The following is a 16,106-nucleotide window of genomic DNA, read 5'->3' as shown; positions in this document are numbered from 1 at the left end:
GAGACTTGCATGCAAAATATTTGCCGTTAATATGACAACATGATGTTAATTTATTTCTTGATAAATGTGGGCAAATAAGTGTGAATCCCTGCAGGGACGTGCACAGATAGAGCCCAGGTGGTGCCCAAGCACCAGGGCCCAGTTGCACAAAGCACCTTAGGTTAAGATTTCCCTAAAGCTGTGTTCACACCGAGATATTTATATATTTTTTTATTTATTTTTAGAGTCAGAGTTAAGGGCCCCTATTCTCCCACAGGCCTTCGGCGCTAAAACGGGCCTTAAACGCAAAAAAACGTGCCTTGCGCCTGCCTCGGGAAGATATCAACATGGCTTTACGCTGGCAAATGCGCTTTAGGCGGAATGGGCGTGGCGCTCTCCCTGAATGGGCGAGAATGGGCGTGTCGGCCTTAAATGCCGGGCTAATGATATCTTCCCAACTGCCGTAAATTTATCGCTTTGCGCTTTTGAAAACCAGGCCTATTCAGTGCGCCAGTTGCGAGGAGCGCTCTTCTGCCTCTCCCCTGTCACCCTTCTCTGTCTCTCTCTGAAACCAGGCCTATTCAGTGCGCCAGTTGCGAGGAGCGCTCTTCTGCCTCTTCTCTGTCACCCTTCTCTCTCTCTCTCTGACTCCCTCGCTCAGACAGACACAACACACTTCCCATAGGAAAAAGAAGTTGTAAGTTCACTGCCTGGCATGTCCCAGCATGCATTGTGGTACACCATTTCGCTACTAAATAGCAACCAAATGAGCCGAAATATATATAAAGGTAGATCTAAATAATGTGTAATGGTAACACAACCTGCAATTGTAGAACATTTCAATATTGGACCAAATAAAACATCGAAATGAAAACACCACCCTATGTGAAACATATATGTCCTCCTGGGCCTATACAGTATATATCCCTTGTCGATTTAACGTGATTTAGATAAGTGACAGCTGAACGCGCTTCTACTGTGATGTCCGCTCCAATAACTTGGCCCTACTTCACATTTAGTTTTACAATAAAAACACATTTATGCAATGACTTTACATAATGTAGGGTATATTTATGTGCATCATTCTACCTGCAGCAGGGGAGAGAAAACGATATCTTTCTGGACAAATTTTCACCAATCTAATTAATCTAATCATATAGGGATAGGCTATATTTTTCTAGCTGATGCATTTAGAACATTCTTTTCACTTTGATCTTGCTATAGTGTAGCGTATTTACATGCTTGCAGTATTTAAACTGCAGTTAGATTGGTTTGAGAAGCATAATAATATGGAATAATAGCCTATATATGGAGACAGACAGACGGGATGAAGGAAGGGGGGGGGGGGGGGCAGAGGCTTGGCTTTGTCTGGTTTTACCGGATTTTCCTGGAATTGGAGCTTAAAAGGCAAGCGTACTGCACCTCTCCAATGAGCGGACTGTGCATAATTTTACGCTTAAAAGGCGTGGTTATAATGGTTGAGGCTGCGTGTAGCGCCGATACCAAGATAGCGAGTGCGCTGGTCCACACCCACTAACTGCGCTAGGCGGCCTAGCGCTAGGCCTTAAACGCAGTTTCTACGCCGATTGCAACGATAGGGCCCAAGGTGTCCATAAAATATAATCGGCTGCACAAAACACCCTTAAATCTTCTCCATAAGGTTAAACATTTTAACACATTCACTGCCAGCCGTTTTTTTTTTACTGTAGGTAGGTTCTGCCAGAGGGTTTTTTTGAGGATTCTGGCTCATCTTTCAAGACCCGAGGATTCTTTTCTGCTAAGATTTTGTGAACACACAATATCTCAAAAGAACTAATAGAATGTGTGCTTTCTCTGTCTAAAAGAGTTAGTTTGTAGAGTTAGTAGTTATGTAAGCATTAGCAGTTGAATACAGCATGGTTTCAGCGTCAGAAAAATTATTCTGAGATAAACGGCTTTTTGTGAAATTCGATAGAACAGTCACTTTAACCATTCATTTTTGGCATCAGTAAGACGTCAGACATCTAAACAATAGTTTTGAACAGTCATTTCCTCCATAACAGCAGGAAACACCCCTCTACTTCAAACTCCTCCCTCCGTGTGTGTTCTTCTTGGCTGCAGCGGGCATGTCACAAGCTCGTTGCTGCTGCTGCTGTAACCTCGCGTCACCAGGCTCACTGCTTCTGCTGCTGCTGCCTGTCTGCTGGCGGCCGCTGTGCAAGTCTGGATCGGCTCGCTCGTTTCTTGTGGTTTGTGTTGAGAGCTTTGATGAAGCTTTTGCGATTCTGGTCTTATTTATGCTGCGTGTTTCAAAGTGTGTTCCACCCGTAATCTATTATGCAAATTTGCAATCCCGCACCGCCAGCAATCAGCGCGAAAACGAAAGCGTTTTCGCTAATCCATTTTCACGAGAATGGCTTCCTCACACTGCTTTTTGCTTGCCTTCCTCTAGTCTGGGAGAGCACTGTCGCCACTTAGTGGGTCGGTGGAATGGGTTGTACATGTTCGGTGGCTTCAATATTGATATAAGAGATGTAAAAGGGTTAGATGCACATCCCACGGTCAAAAAAAAAAATCGATTTGACGGCAGTCAACCGTTGGATTCTGTTTGACGTAAAAACACGTCATTGGCAGTGAACGTGTTAAAGAAAACATAAGCACAATATTTAAGGGTGTTTTGTGCAACCGATTCTATTTTATGGACACCTTAACTCTGACTCTAAGGGAAATCTTAACCTAAGGTGCTTTGTGCAACTGGGCCCTGCCCTTTTGCCTTCTGAAGGATAAGTGCCCCTTTTGCAAGACACGTCCGTGGCCGACATGACTGTGTTTCAGAGGCTCTAGCGGAGCCATTTTTAAAGCTAGAGTGAATATACTGATATCATCCGAAACTAGAAGTCCTAATGCATCCACTAATATAGTCATGTCATGCTAGCTTGTCGGCAAGGGCGCTAAATAACGCTCCAAAGTTAAGCAAAATTTTGACCAGGGAAAAACTGGTATGGCCATTTTCAAAGGGGCCACTTTGATCTCTTACCTCAAGGTATCTGAATGAGAATGGGTTCTATGGGCAGCCATGAGTCTCCCGTTTACACACATGCTCAATTTATACGAATCCCTTACAGTTTTTGGCCAAAACATGCAGTTTTTTTTTACATGCAGTAACCTATAAATTTGTTATTTTTGCTTTCTATTTGAATATTTCTGCAATTCCACTCTAACAAAAGTGGAATTGCATAATTTTATTTACTACATTGTGTCTTACATGTTTCTGTAGTATGTGTGTTGAGTACTGTACCTACTTTAGCAATAAGTTCATGCAAATCTGTGGTCTTTATTGCCCTAGTATTTTTTTGATTTTCTTTTACATTGGAAGGAGGTGGGCACTTTAAGTGTGGTCACCCAGTGACACCATTGTATTTTTTTTATATAAATAATTATGAGAGGGGTGCCCTTTTTTCACTTGAGCACCTGCTCCTCAAAATGTCTGTGTGAATCCCTGCTTGGATGGACCTGGGGGGGGCGGTCGAGGGGTGGGAGTGTAGGGGGCTACAGGAAGTGAAGGACCTTGGGAGGTCAGCGGACACAGGGAAATAAAGACCTCCATATAGTGGTGCGAGGGGGAGGCTGTGGGCATGGAAATGAGCCATGAGGGGGAGAGAGACAGCAACAGTGAACAGGGGAACGAGAGGGTGGGGGGGTGTTCACTACTCTAAGGTCAGCAATCTCTCCCTTGAGGTTTACTGCTACATCTTTCCATCAGCAGGTATTTGATCGTCACACACATATGCGTCCGTCCTCACGCACGCACGCACACACACGCACACGCACACGCACACACACACGCACACACACACACACACACACACACACACACACACACACACACACACACGGCTGAGTGAGTGCCACTGAGAAGTTCCTCTTCATCCAGCTCCGTTCATCTGAAAGTGAAGAACGGATCCCGGCCAACAAAGTGCAGCTCACATGTCTTTTTGGCTTCCTCGCCACGTATTACAAGCAATCACTATTGTTACAGTCCATAATTGGGCTGAAACACATTGGCAAGTGATACCTAAGTACCGGCGTTATGAAAATCAATATTTCTCAACAGATCCTCCCACTTCGTAATATAGCGTCAAATGAGCATCACTTGGCTTAACTCCAGTTCTTCACACGTCCTGCCTCTTCTCTGTCTCTCTCAAGCGTTCTGACACTGAAGCTCTCCTTCTCTGGCCTCTCACTTCAAACTCTGCCTTCTTCCTCCATTGCTCGCTATGCTCTCCTCTCTTCTCGCATTTTCCTCTGCCCGCCTTCCACAACACCCCTCCAGTCCTAGGCCTGCACGATATGAGGAAAATCTGTGATGTGCGATAACATTGTTCAATATAGCAATGACGATACGACTTGCGATAAATAAACAAATATTAAAGTATCCATATAGCTATACATTTCCTATGTCTTTCTGCTTTAATAATGCTAACATAGACCACAAACATAGCCTATACCCACTGAATAAATAAATTAAATACACACTGACTCTAGCTGAATTCTGGTTTTGGCAGAAGGGCGGAGCGCACTGTTGCAAGGGAAAGGTGTACGCTGGATTTACAACACAAGACAAAATGGTCAGATGCTGAGTGGGAATGCATGACGCATGTAAATAAAACCACCTTTGTTATTCATTGCGTTTCAGGCAGTCTTTGCGATGTGTTTATTGCGCATGTTCATATTGCGATGACGATGAAAATACGATTAATTGTGCAGCCCTATCCAGTCCTCACCCAACACACACACTTAATATATTTATTTATGTTCACATTTTACAAGAGAAATTCTTGAACACAAATAGTGGTAGATGCACATACAAGCTCAGAATCTCATTGCCATGTCTGATCTGTCTATGGATACAGGAAGCAGCGTCTCCTCCATATGTGGCGGCTGCCTATTATCACAGATATTGAGCAGAATTTTGCTAATGCTTTAGCTTTTAGGCTTTGGAATTCCTGCCATCTGCAAACCCCTTACAACTAGTCTGTGGACGTTGCCAAGGCTTCCAAATATAAACACAAGTAGTTTACACTTGTACCCAAGTTGTTCAATCTCATTTTTGAGAGGTTGGCATTTTAGAACCTTAGCAAGGAATGTCTCCTCCAGACTATAGTCAAACGTACAGCCTACTTCTAAGATGGTGACTTCTCTGCTTTCTTCATCAACAACAACAACATCTGGTGTATTGGCTGTCACATTTGAAAAGATCTCAGTTTCGTTATTGCATAGTATGAACATGTCAGATGAAACCCTTGTGTGAGTATAAACTTCAACAGAAGAGGGTGGGATGTATAGAAGCATGTCCTTAACCAGTAAGTCAACAATCCTGTCATGTCTGGAAATATACATTCCTTTGTATACATGGCAGCCATTCAGAATATGTGACAGTGACTCTATGGTTGGGGTGTTGTGATGGTGCAGGCAATGAGGAGAAAATGTATTGGGGTACCACAGAGAGAGATTGAGTCTGGTTGGGAGGACCTGTAATCTGGCTTTAACTGCAAATGTAAGAATATCCTCATTAACTGCGTAGTTCTTGAATACTGTATGGGAAACTGTATGATCTGCAGTGGGAATACATGCTAGCTTTCCCTGTAACTTTAAACCGGTCCAGTGTTGTTGCTGCCTCTGTTGTTGCACACACACACACACACACACACACACACACACACACATGCACACACACACCTCCAGTCCTCACCCAACACACACCAACACGCACGCACGCACACACGTACGCACGTACGCACGAACGCACACACACACACACACACACACACACACACACACACACACACACACACACACACACACACACACACACACACACACACACACACACACACACACACACACACACACACACACACACACACACACACCTCTCCATTCCTCACCCAACACCCACAGTTGCGTTTGTGTGTTTTCTGTGATCTTGGTGTTGTGGAGGATGAATTTCACTTTGTGTTTCATTGTCCCATGTGCAGCGATTTGAGGAATCCTTTATTTGAGAAAATCCAGTTGAAGAATCCCAATTTGTTTTGGCTGTCAGAAGGTCATTATGTTGAGTTGGCTTTTTGATAAGGACATTTTTGTTTTAGCCAGATTTATAGAAAATGCCTGGCGACTAAGACAGGGAACATTGTACTCAGTATAATTGTATCTCTTGGAAAGTGAATGTTTCGTTGAAATGCCTTTTCTTTTCTTGATTCTGTACAAAGGTATATTATGATTTGTTGTGTGGCCATCTTGGCTATATTGGCTATTGTACATATCATATAGTGTCTTGTAAGCCCATATGGGCTGGGCACCCTAAGGTGCATGACACTTAAATAAAAATATCAATCAATCAATCAAAAACCCACACACATGCACGCACACGCATGCACACACACACACACACACACACACACACACACACACACACACACACACACACACCTCTCCATTCCTCACCCAACACCCACCAACACGCACGCACACGCACACACACACACGCACGCACGCACGCACGCACGCACACACACACACACACACACACACACACACACACACACACACACACACACACACACACACACACACACACACACACACACACACACACACACACACACACACACACACACACACACACACACACACACACCTCTCCAGTCCTACCTCCCCCTGCTCTGTTGTGGGCAGAGAGAGTCCTGTTTGAATAGGGGGGAAAGCACTTACCTGACTCACAGGCAAATGTCTTGGACGTGTCGTCGTAGAAGATGACGGCCACAGCATGCTTCTTGCTCTCCCGTGGCATCCGGGTGATGTTCTTGATGTTATGGAGCTCTGTGATCTGAGGAGGATGAAGAGAGCGGGCAGCACAACCATTACCTTCAACCAACATAGCCAGCAGCAGCCAGGCCTAATTGCCATCTGCATTGCTGCTCTGCAGCAATAGCCGTGCAATAACAGTTAAGAGGCTTTAGCATACAATGAAAGTGATCTTTAATAGACGTATCAATAATATTTGCTTTTCCACCGATTACAACAAGCCCTATTAAGAGTGGTAAGAAATCAGACACAATGTCAACATCATGCAGTTGTGTACTCTAGTGTTGTGTGCATGCAGTAGTGGCACCGGCAATTCATTTTAAAGGCATTTTATGAATATAAATTCGACCTGCCTCTCATATACAGCTACTATAGCATCCACCGTTCAAGTGCCTCTCCTTGTTGTGACTGCTTTTACACTCACTAGGGAGAGAGCCGTGATCAAAAGCCTCCAAGTTATTTTTGCCACGAGATTGATGGCGAATGAAAAAGAGAAGATTACATCTGATTGAATATCACCTGCATTTACAGGCCATTTCATTCGACAATCTCCTCTGTGTGTTCACTCCCCCTATAGGAGATAAGGCCCATTACATTATTGTAGTCCATTCTGGTCTAACTGTGGGCCCTTCGCCAAACTGTTGGGAATGAATGAGATGGGCTGCCTGCCCATAAAACCTGTTGGAGCTGAGAGAGCAGACAAAAAAAACACAACATGCACATGTGGATTGTGGACCACAGACATCTTTGTTAAAAAAAAACATGATATCATACGTTTGCCTCCCTTTGTTAGATTATTGCTCTGTCAGCATTTTCAAGTCGGACAGATTGGGAGAGGGATTTCCAGCCGCAGAGCAAGGCAATAACAGAGAGGAGGAAATGGAGAGGCAGATATGGATATTCTAAGATAACAAAGATTTTTCATTTGGTATTTATTATCCCTCTCGATGATAGTATCTGAATGTTTTCTAGGAGATGAAGTGAATGTGTTATTGTTTTTGTTTTTTTCAGAGGGGTGGGTGGGTGGATGGGTGGGTAAGCTATTCATACATATAACTGACAACAGAGACAGTGGGGATTTCTGAGCTGTGTGTTTCGCCCAGCCTCATATCTCTGTCTCCGTTTGTTTGTTTAGTGTGTAGATGGTTTCAGTCTCCCTTTGTGTGTGTGTGTGTGTGTGTGTGTGTGTGTGTGTGTGTGTGTGTGTGTGTGTGTGTGTGTGTGTGCGTGCGTGCGTGCGCGTGGCGTGCGTGCGCGTGGCGTGCGTACGTACGTGTGTGTGTGTGTGTGGGAGTGTGTGTGTGTGTGTGTGTGTGTGTGTGTGTGCTTCTGTACGTGTGTGCGTGTGGGAGTGTGCGTGCGTGTGTGTGTGCTTCTGTACGTGTGTGCGTGCGTGCGTGCGTGCGTGCGTGCGCACACACGCGTTGAAGGGAGAGATCTGGGAAGCATTCCCACCCTAAGGGGCTAGTGTCAAGCAAAGTGAATAATTTGAGATGAGACCTATTCCTCCTCTCCTCTCTTCTTCTCTCCTCTCCTCTCCTCCTTCCTGTCCTCTCTCTGCACATATTCAGACATTTGAGAACAGCTCCATCTTTCCTTTTCGGCTGCCTCTGTCAAGAAGTCGGGAGAGCGAGAAATGCAGACACACACACACGACAAAACAAAACAAACAACTTTCTCAGAGGGCTAAATATATTCAGGAATTGTTTCACTGTGTGGACTATACTGCTCTTCAAACAGAGGCGTGCAGAGAGAGAGAGGAAGAGAGAGAGAGAAAGAAAGGAAGGAAGAAAGAAAGGGAGAAAGTCAAGCCAATCCTCTTGGTGTTGCTTCTGTAAATCAGCCACCAGTGCAGCCTATTTCCTCCCAAAGCACGGCAGCGTTGAATGGCGCCCTCAGACGGGACCTTTCTTGATCTTTGTGGCGATGCATTACCAGGTGCACTGGTGCATGTGTGCAGTCATCGCTCACTCCGGCCGGCCGGCCGGCCGCGCGCTGTATCACACGCCTCTGGGGAAGGTTACGCCCGCACACGGTGCCCCGTGTGACAGCATGATGTAGTGCGCACAGAGCTGCTTCATTCACAGCACATGGGTGATCGTATAGCAGCTACATGGAGGGACCCTAACTCGGCAGATCAAAGCCAGTATCTATCTACACGCAGAAAAAGGTGCGACGTGGAAGCGAAAAAAATGCTTCTATGGAGTGATGCCATAGAAAACTATTTCGGTGGTCGGCGCCAATGGCAGAGCTTAGACCCGCAGCCTGCTTCCAGGCAGTCTACTGGACTACTGGTCAGGTGCGCATCATCCGCGGGAGCTGAAAAGGTGGTCGGGTGTAGCCTGCCATCCATTCGGGACCTACACACTGCCAGGATGCTAAAGCTGTCTCAGAAGAGTATGGCCAACCCCACCCATCCAGGACATAAACTCTTCAGGGTCTTCCCCCATGGCAGAAGACTGATGTCTTCGCAGTACCAGAACCTCCCATCACAGGGACAGCTTCTACCTAGTCTCATAGTGCCAGCCGTAGATGATATCTACATCTGGAGCACAGCTCTCAAAAGTGGTTAATGCCCGCCCCCCAAGACAAAAAAAAACATCTGTGACAGACGCATGAATTGACCAACCACGGGCCTCATGGGCGGTGCATTCAGAATGTGTGCAACAGCTAAATAGACCCAATATGGGAGGCACGCTGTATGATGCGGTGTGTAACGTAACTTCCGTCACAGCGCAGCCAACCAGATTATGCCGGAGGCATCTGCCCCACATTACTAAAACAGCACTACCCACTAGGGGTGTCACGATACACTCAGTTCACGATACGATACGTATCACGATACTGGGTTCACGATAACGATAACGATACGATACGATTTTAACAATATTTTTTTAAACTTGAATAATGACAATATATGACTGGAAAAGTAGTATTTTATTTGAAATGCACAAATACAAAACATGCTGTTGTGGGAAATTGTTATTACAATAACAACTAGAAAAAACATGAGATTGGAGATAAGGCTTATCTTGAAATAGAATGAGTTACACCGTCACTTAGATTTACTTTGAACTAAAAGGTTTCTCAGCAGTATAAATTCTCATTATGCATCTTCAGTTTTTCTTCAAACTCAAACAACAAGACTTTTCTTAATCTATTTTTTATGCATCTTCAGTTTTTCCTGTCAAGTAAACAGTTTTGCCAGAAACTCAATTGAATGGTTTCTCTCCTGTATAACTTCTCATGTGTCTCTTCAGAGACTTGTTCAACTGAACTACTTTCCACACATTGAACTTCAACAAACAAAGACGTTTCTTAGTCTATTTTTTGATTTTTTGATTATTTTTTTTTGCGATATGAGATTTCATCTCAACGATACATATCGTGACGTTTTACTATCGCGAAATTTCGTGGGACGATATATTGTGACACCCCTACTACCCACTACAGCCACATCAGAAGCCTTCTGCCGACATCTCCCCTCGTTACTATGAAACACTCTGCAACTCCTTTAAGATCATCTGCTTTCACCATGATAACGAGCCATAATTGTTTCAAAGTATTTCAAAGGGCTTAAGAGAGCTGAAGAGGAAAGATATTATATTCTGGATTATTACTTTCGAAAAGGAGAGAAAAGGCCTCAGAGGACGAAGATAAAGCTGCAAAATGTCTCTTAATGGATTCTTAACTCTATTATCTGTGACCAATGGACAGAAGTTTTTGTATGAAGACCAAAACAAGGTTCTTAGTGGGTGTGCGCAGCGTAATAAGGCTTTCCTGTCTAAGGTGCTCAAATAATAACATATTCTCTGGGTTTAATATTCTTTCCTTTTTTGTACAATGTAAAAAAAAAAAAAAAGCTCCCACCTTAAGTCATTTAATCACATAATCTGTCTCAACGGGTTAAAACGATTTCACTTCTTTCCAGCGCAATTAAATTTGTTTCAAGAGCTTCCCTGAAAGAAGAGATGCTATCTTGAAAATTACCCTAAGAGAATCATTCCGCTTCAGCAAGATAATGTGATTGGATTTAAGGACATGGTTGAAACATTTTGTTTTTGTTGATTCAAATAAACGCTTGAAGCCAGAACACAAGATGGCCTTTTTTGTTGTTGTTGTTGTTGCTTTGCAGTGATTCCAGTGAAACATGAAGTGAAAAATGTGACTAGACTGTGAAGAGCGCACGTCAATGAAAAGGTCAAACAGTGTGACCTATGAATAAACACTTGTCAGGATTTGATTGATGTCTCAATCAAGTACTGTCCCACTGGTGTATCCCTCATACATAATACTACTTTGACATTTCAAGAATATGGAACTGCAGGCATTGGCGAGGCATATGGCTTGAATAAAAAAACAACAATGAAAACCTCTAAAAAGGTCTATGAAGGTGCAGAGATTATAAACCTCCAACCTATTCATGTCTTGATCTCTGCAAACTTAATGTTTTTAGTACCACTGGATGCCTTAGGTCTTCTAGTTTCATACGAAAACCAGAAACTTCACGTTGGCTTTAAAACTGAGCCTGCTACAGCCTGTGAAAGACAGTAAACCTAGAATCGGACCAAATATCCATCATGTCTCGCCGCGGGCCACCAGAAACATTCCCAACATTCCCACGTTGGCCCACAGGCAGCACTTTGAGAACCACCGATCAATAGTAGAGATATAACGGTATGAAAATTTCACATCACGATTATCGTGATCAAAATTATCACGGTTATCAGTATTATGACGTATTCGTAAGAAATTGCTGAAGATGTTCAAACAGTACTGAGAGACTCACTGAAATAATTTTACATTTTATATTGAAAACTCAGATCCAAAAGGGATTGATACACTCACTGAAATCATTTCTCCAAGGCTGCACGTCTGCATCTGGGAGACGGTTGCCAACTTTGGTTGATGATGGACAGTATTTACCATGTTTTTCAAAGCACTGTAATCATGGTAACACTGTAATCATGGTACCACGGTTTTAATGATAATGAAAATTTGAAACGGTACAGTTATCGTAAGGAATTTGATCACAGTTATCATTAAAACCGGTTACCGTTACATCCCTAAGTATAATAAAACTCCACAAAGATTAAAACAAAAAAACAACTTTGAGATGAGATGATCAAAATGAATGAAATACAGAGAGTGAATAGTGAGAATGAGAAATGAATGAAATACTGAGAGTGAATAGTGAGAATGAGTCATGTGTGTTGACTGTACCTTGTGGAAGCTCCTGAAGTAGGCTGCCTTCTCGTCTGGATACTTCTCTAACCGGCGAGGTCCTTTACTGGACGCCTTCTTGAACACCAGCCAACACCTCCGGAAGATCTGACAACAGAGAGGGATGGCAGCCCGGTTAAAGCAACACAACTACCCCGGAGCAGACAAGTAAGTTATTGTAACCCCAGATATAAACCGCAGCTAACCACAAATTAACACTTTCAGTGCCACGGCCCTTGGGCAAAAGGTTGCTTGCTGTGCCACATAGGCCGCAATGCATTTTAAAACAGTCATATCATTTTTTTAATAATTACTATGTAAACACTGAACACGCACAAATAACGATGAGACTCTCTTCTATCACCTGCAAAAAAAAGTTTATTGATCCCATTTTCCGTTCTTTAGTTATGAGCCGGAGAAGATAGCTTGATTGAACGAAAAACATACCTTTTTTTCTACGAGCTGAGATAACGAGCCTTTTGTGAAATTAAACATTTCAAGCACATCTCTGACTCTGAAGCTAATTTTCTGATGTCTGGGTCTGTCTGGGTGAAGTGTATGCTGCTCTGCTGCTCTCCGTGCTCCCCCCCCCCCCCCCCCCCCTCAACTGCACACGCCTCCTGGGTGTGTCTTATGTGTCTGGTGGCTCTCAGTCTCTGCTGAGTTTGCTGCGCACACACAGTGAATGGTGCGCGATATTCAGCTTTTTGGTTCCGCGTGTGTTTGTCACGGGCTGGCATGCTTCCAGTTCGGAATAATAATGCTGATTATGTGAATGTGCTGTTGCAGCGTACATGAAGGTGCTCAGTTGTGACAGCGGATGCTGCTGCTCTGGGCACAGCTGGCGTTGTGCTCGTTGTGCTTCTGCACGTCGATGCATACGGACGGATGCGATGCGATTTCCTCCTTTTTCCCAGTGACTATTTCTGTGTGTTTGGCTCCTTTTTCTCTGATCAGGAGAGTGCTGTCGCCACCTAATGGGTTTGTAAAATAGGTTATCGACCTCCAATAGCTACAATATTGTTAGAGGCGACGTAAGAAGCTTAGATCGACACCCCCCCGTCAAAAAAACAATTTGGAGTTATGACGCCATTTGGCGTCGCTGGCACTGTACGGTAAATTTCTAATGACGCCATATGGCGTCGCTGGCACTGAACGTGTTAACTGTCCAGAGAAATCGACCCCATTTAAACAGAAAATAACAGAGTTAGAAGAATCAATCAATCACCCCAGCTAACATCAAATCAACAGGACAGAAAAATCAAAGGCGGGAGCAGAGAAATCAACAGCCGCTAAGCCTAAAATCCTACAACAACACAGTGACAGAATTCAACTTTGCTATTAACCTAACCACTGAAATCCACCTGCCCCAAAAATCAAAGGAAATGAACACACAAATAGCTGTGCATGTCAACTGCTCTGCCTCTCACACCAATAAATCTATCACAAATACAACATTGGCCTTAGAGTTCACTCTATTACTTTACTGTGTGGAAAGTGCTATTGCATATCTACCTCAATTTGCAAGTTGAAACAGCAAGCGCTGAGAGCAATTATAGATTAGCCTGATTAATATGCTTGAAAATAAACATATCGGCAAGCGAACAGCCTTTTTGATGTGAGGTTAAAAACACCAATTAGAACACTTGGGGGAAGGAAATTTAAAAAACAACGCATTTCATGGTTCAATCCTTTCCAATACATCTCTTTCAAATGTTCCACTCCATCTCATTCTTTCTGTGAATAACTAGCTCAGCTGATTGTGTGACAGGTGACCACCATGCCTTATCATCACATTAAAAGCTCCACCATGCCTTATCATCACATTAAAAGCTCTCGGAGTAAATGCTTTCCTTGTGGTCAATTGAGATTCCATGTAATGATATCACCTACTTAGCAGCAGCCTCCTCTGTTCCTCTGGATGTCTGCTGCAGCCAGGAGCTAAGGCTGAAATATATATAGGCCTACATGTCATACACATATTGTACCATTCTAGAATATATAGTCTATTAGGCAAATCACAGCCACAGCTCCTCAGGCTGCAGAGCCCTGGAGGACAGCACTGGAGCTGCAAGTTCAAGACTTAAGAGCTATCTGGCTTTTGCAGTCAGGGCCCCAAAACAAATCATAATAAACCCAAGATTGTGAAATGGTTAAAATAAAAACATCAAGTTCTGTAACTTGTGTAAATAGAAGGCAGCAGTGGATAACTGGTTCTAATTAATTTAATTGGTACAGGGACTGACGTTTCCATGTGAATGTCTTCCTTAGAGTCAAAAGCAGAGTCTTTCACCGGCTGAGTTTATTTGTTCAATTGGATCCTCCATTCTTCCTGTGGAGTTGTTATGTTATGACTATGGATGGCCTAACTATTTATGCCCCCCACTTCTCATTTTGCAATGTGAATATTTATTTACATTCAGAAATGTAGCTGTTTGTATCCTCACTCGTAAAACAGGAAGGAAAATACATTCAGAATGTATGTATGTTTGATTGATTGGTTGATTGATTTAGTTATATAATAATTGTTCCCCAATTTATTTGGACTTTATTGATTAATTCCCTTTTTCTTTGTGACATTATGTATAATCTTTTTTTTTTACTTTTACTTTACTTTATTTGCATTTAGCAGACGCTTTTATCCAAAGCGACTTACATCACATTTCACCAATTCAACTTGGCACAGGAACATAAAAACAATGAAAAACAGAAGCATAGATCACAAACAATCAATGAGAGTTAAAAGTCCATCACATAGCACATTACAAAAATTCAATAAAAGATAAGATCACAAAATGATTCAGGGGCGGAACTAGCAGCATGTTGCATTAAGAAATGATGTCGTTACCGGAGGGGCGCAGGTGTAGCCCGTTTTCAATCTCCAGCGAAAAATTGGTAGCGATTCGGCAAGCATAACCGAGGGGGGAAGCTCATTCCACCATTGAGGAGCCAGGGAGGAAAAAAGTTGCGAACGGGACAAGCGACCCCCGGGGCCACGCAGCGATGGAGGAGCGAGGCGAGATGTGCAGGTGGAGGAGCGGAGGGAACGATGGGATGTTTGGAAGCTGACCAGAGATTGCAAATAAAGCGGGGCTGACTGGTGAACTGTCCGGTAGGCCAGTACCAGAGACTTAAATTTGATACGGGCCAAAATGGGGAGCCAGTGGAGGTCGCGGAAAAGGGGAGTGACATGGGAGAATTTAGGTAGGTTGAACACCAGACGAGCAGCTGCGTTTCGGATGAGCTGGAGGGGTTGGATGGCCGAGGCAGGTAGTCCCGCCAACAGAACATAATGACTGATTAAGTTAATTTAGCCATTAATTGCTCCTTTTCTCTGTATTGAACTGAAAGCATTTAACTGCAAATTAGATGGTGACAAGCATTTCAGAATGAGTGTGTGCAGTGTGTGTGGTGCAGTGTGTGTGTGTGTGTGTGTGTGTTTGTGTGTGTGTGTGTGTGTGTGTGTGTGTGTGTGTGTGTGTGTGTGTGTGTGTGTGTGTGTGTGTGTGTGTGTGTGTGTGCAGTGTGCACACACAGTTACGATTTTGAACAAACAACATTGTTCCAGAATTGAATTTACAGTCAGTGTTTCAAACATTCCAATCCACCAAATGACTTGCATGTCCAATGGGTTTCAGATAAACGGCACTCTGCCATACTGCTCAAGCTCAGGGGCGTATCTACGGGTGGGCCTGGGTAGGCACAGGCCCACCCACTTCTTGCCCTGGCCCACCCAAAAAAGAAGAAAAAAAAAAAAATTAATTGGTTGTTTTCTAGAGGCAAACTTGCTGCTTCCTTGCTAGCTAATGGTTTTGTAGCTTAAAAACGCAGGGCACATCATCTCCAGAGTCTAATGCATGACAACTTCATGACATCTAGGAATCTTGCGCGCTTTGCGCGCAAGATTTCGTCATGCAATTGCCCCACCAATTTTATCCAGGCCCACCCAATTTTATCCAGGCCCACCCATAATTGAATTTCTGCCTACGCCCCTGCTCAAGCTGCGAATGCAAACTGAACTTTATCAATTTGTTTCTGAAGTCATGTCCGACTCCTTC

The 16,106-nt window shown here is 43.6% G+C and overlaps 1 protein-coding gene across 1 annotated transcript in view; it reads right to left on the bottom strand.

Moving 5' to 3' along the window:
- Positions 1 to 16,106, bottom strand: part of dok6 (docking protein 6) — a gene marked incomplete at its 3' end in the record, with an annotated part of 152,945 nt that overhangs the window by 62,068 nt on the left and 74,771 nt on the right. Inside the window, exons 2-3 of the mRNA XM_083653762.1 lie at positions 12,049 to 12,156; positions 6,733 to 6,847 (exon numbers count right to left, since the gene is read on the bottom strand). Coding sequence (XP_083509888.1) covers positions 6,733 to 6,847; positions 12,049 to 12,156 — 223 coding nt within the window. The remainder of the gene's footprint in view (positions 1 to 6,732; positions 6,848 to 12,048; positions 12,157 to 16,106) is intronic.

This window comes from Poromitra crassiceps, assembly GCF_964638095.1.
Source record: "Poromitra crassiceps genome assembly, chromosome: 2".
Taxonomy (NCBI): Eukaryota; Metazoa; Chordata; class Actinopteri; order Beryciformes; family Melamphaidae; genus Poromitra; species Poromitra crassiceps.
The sequence above is the reverse complement of the archived record's forward strand: the minus strand, read 5'-3'. Positions and strand labels throughout refer to the sequence as shown.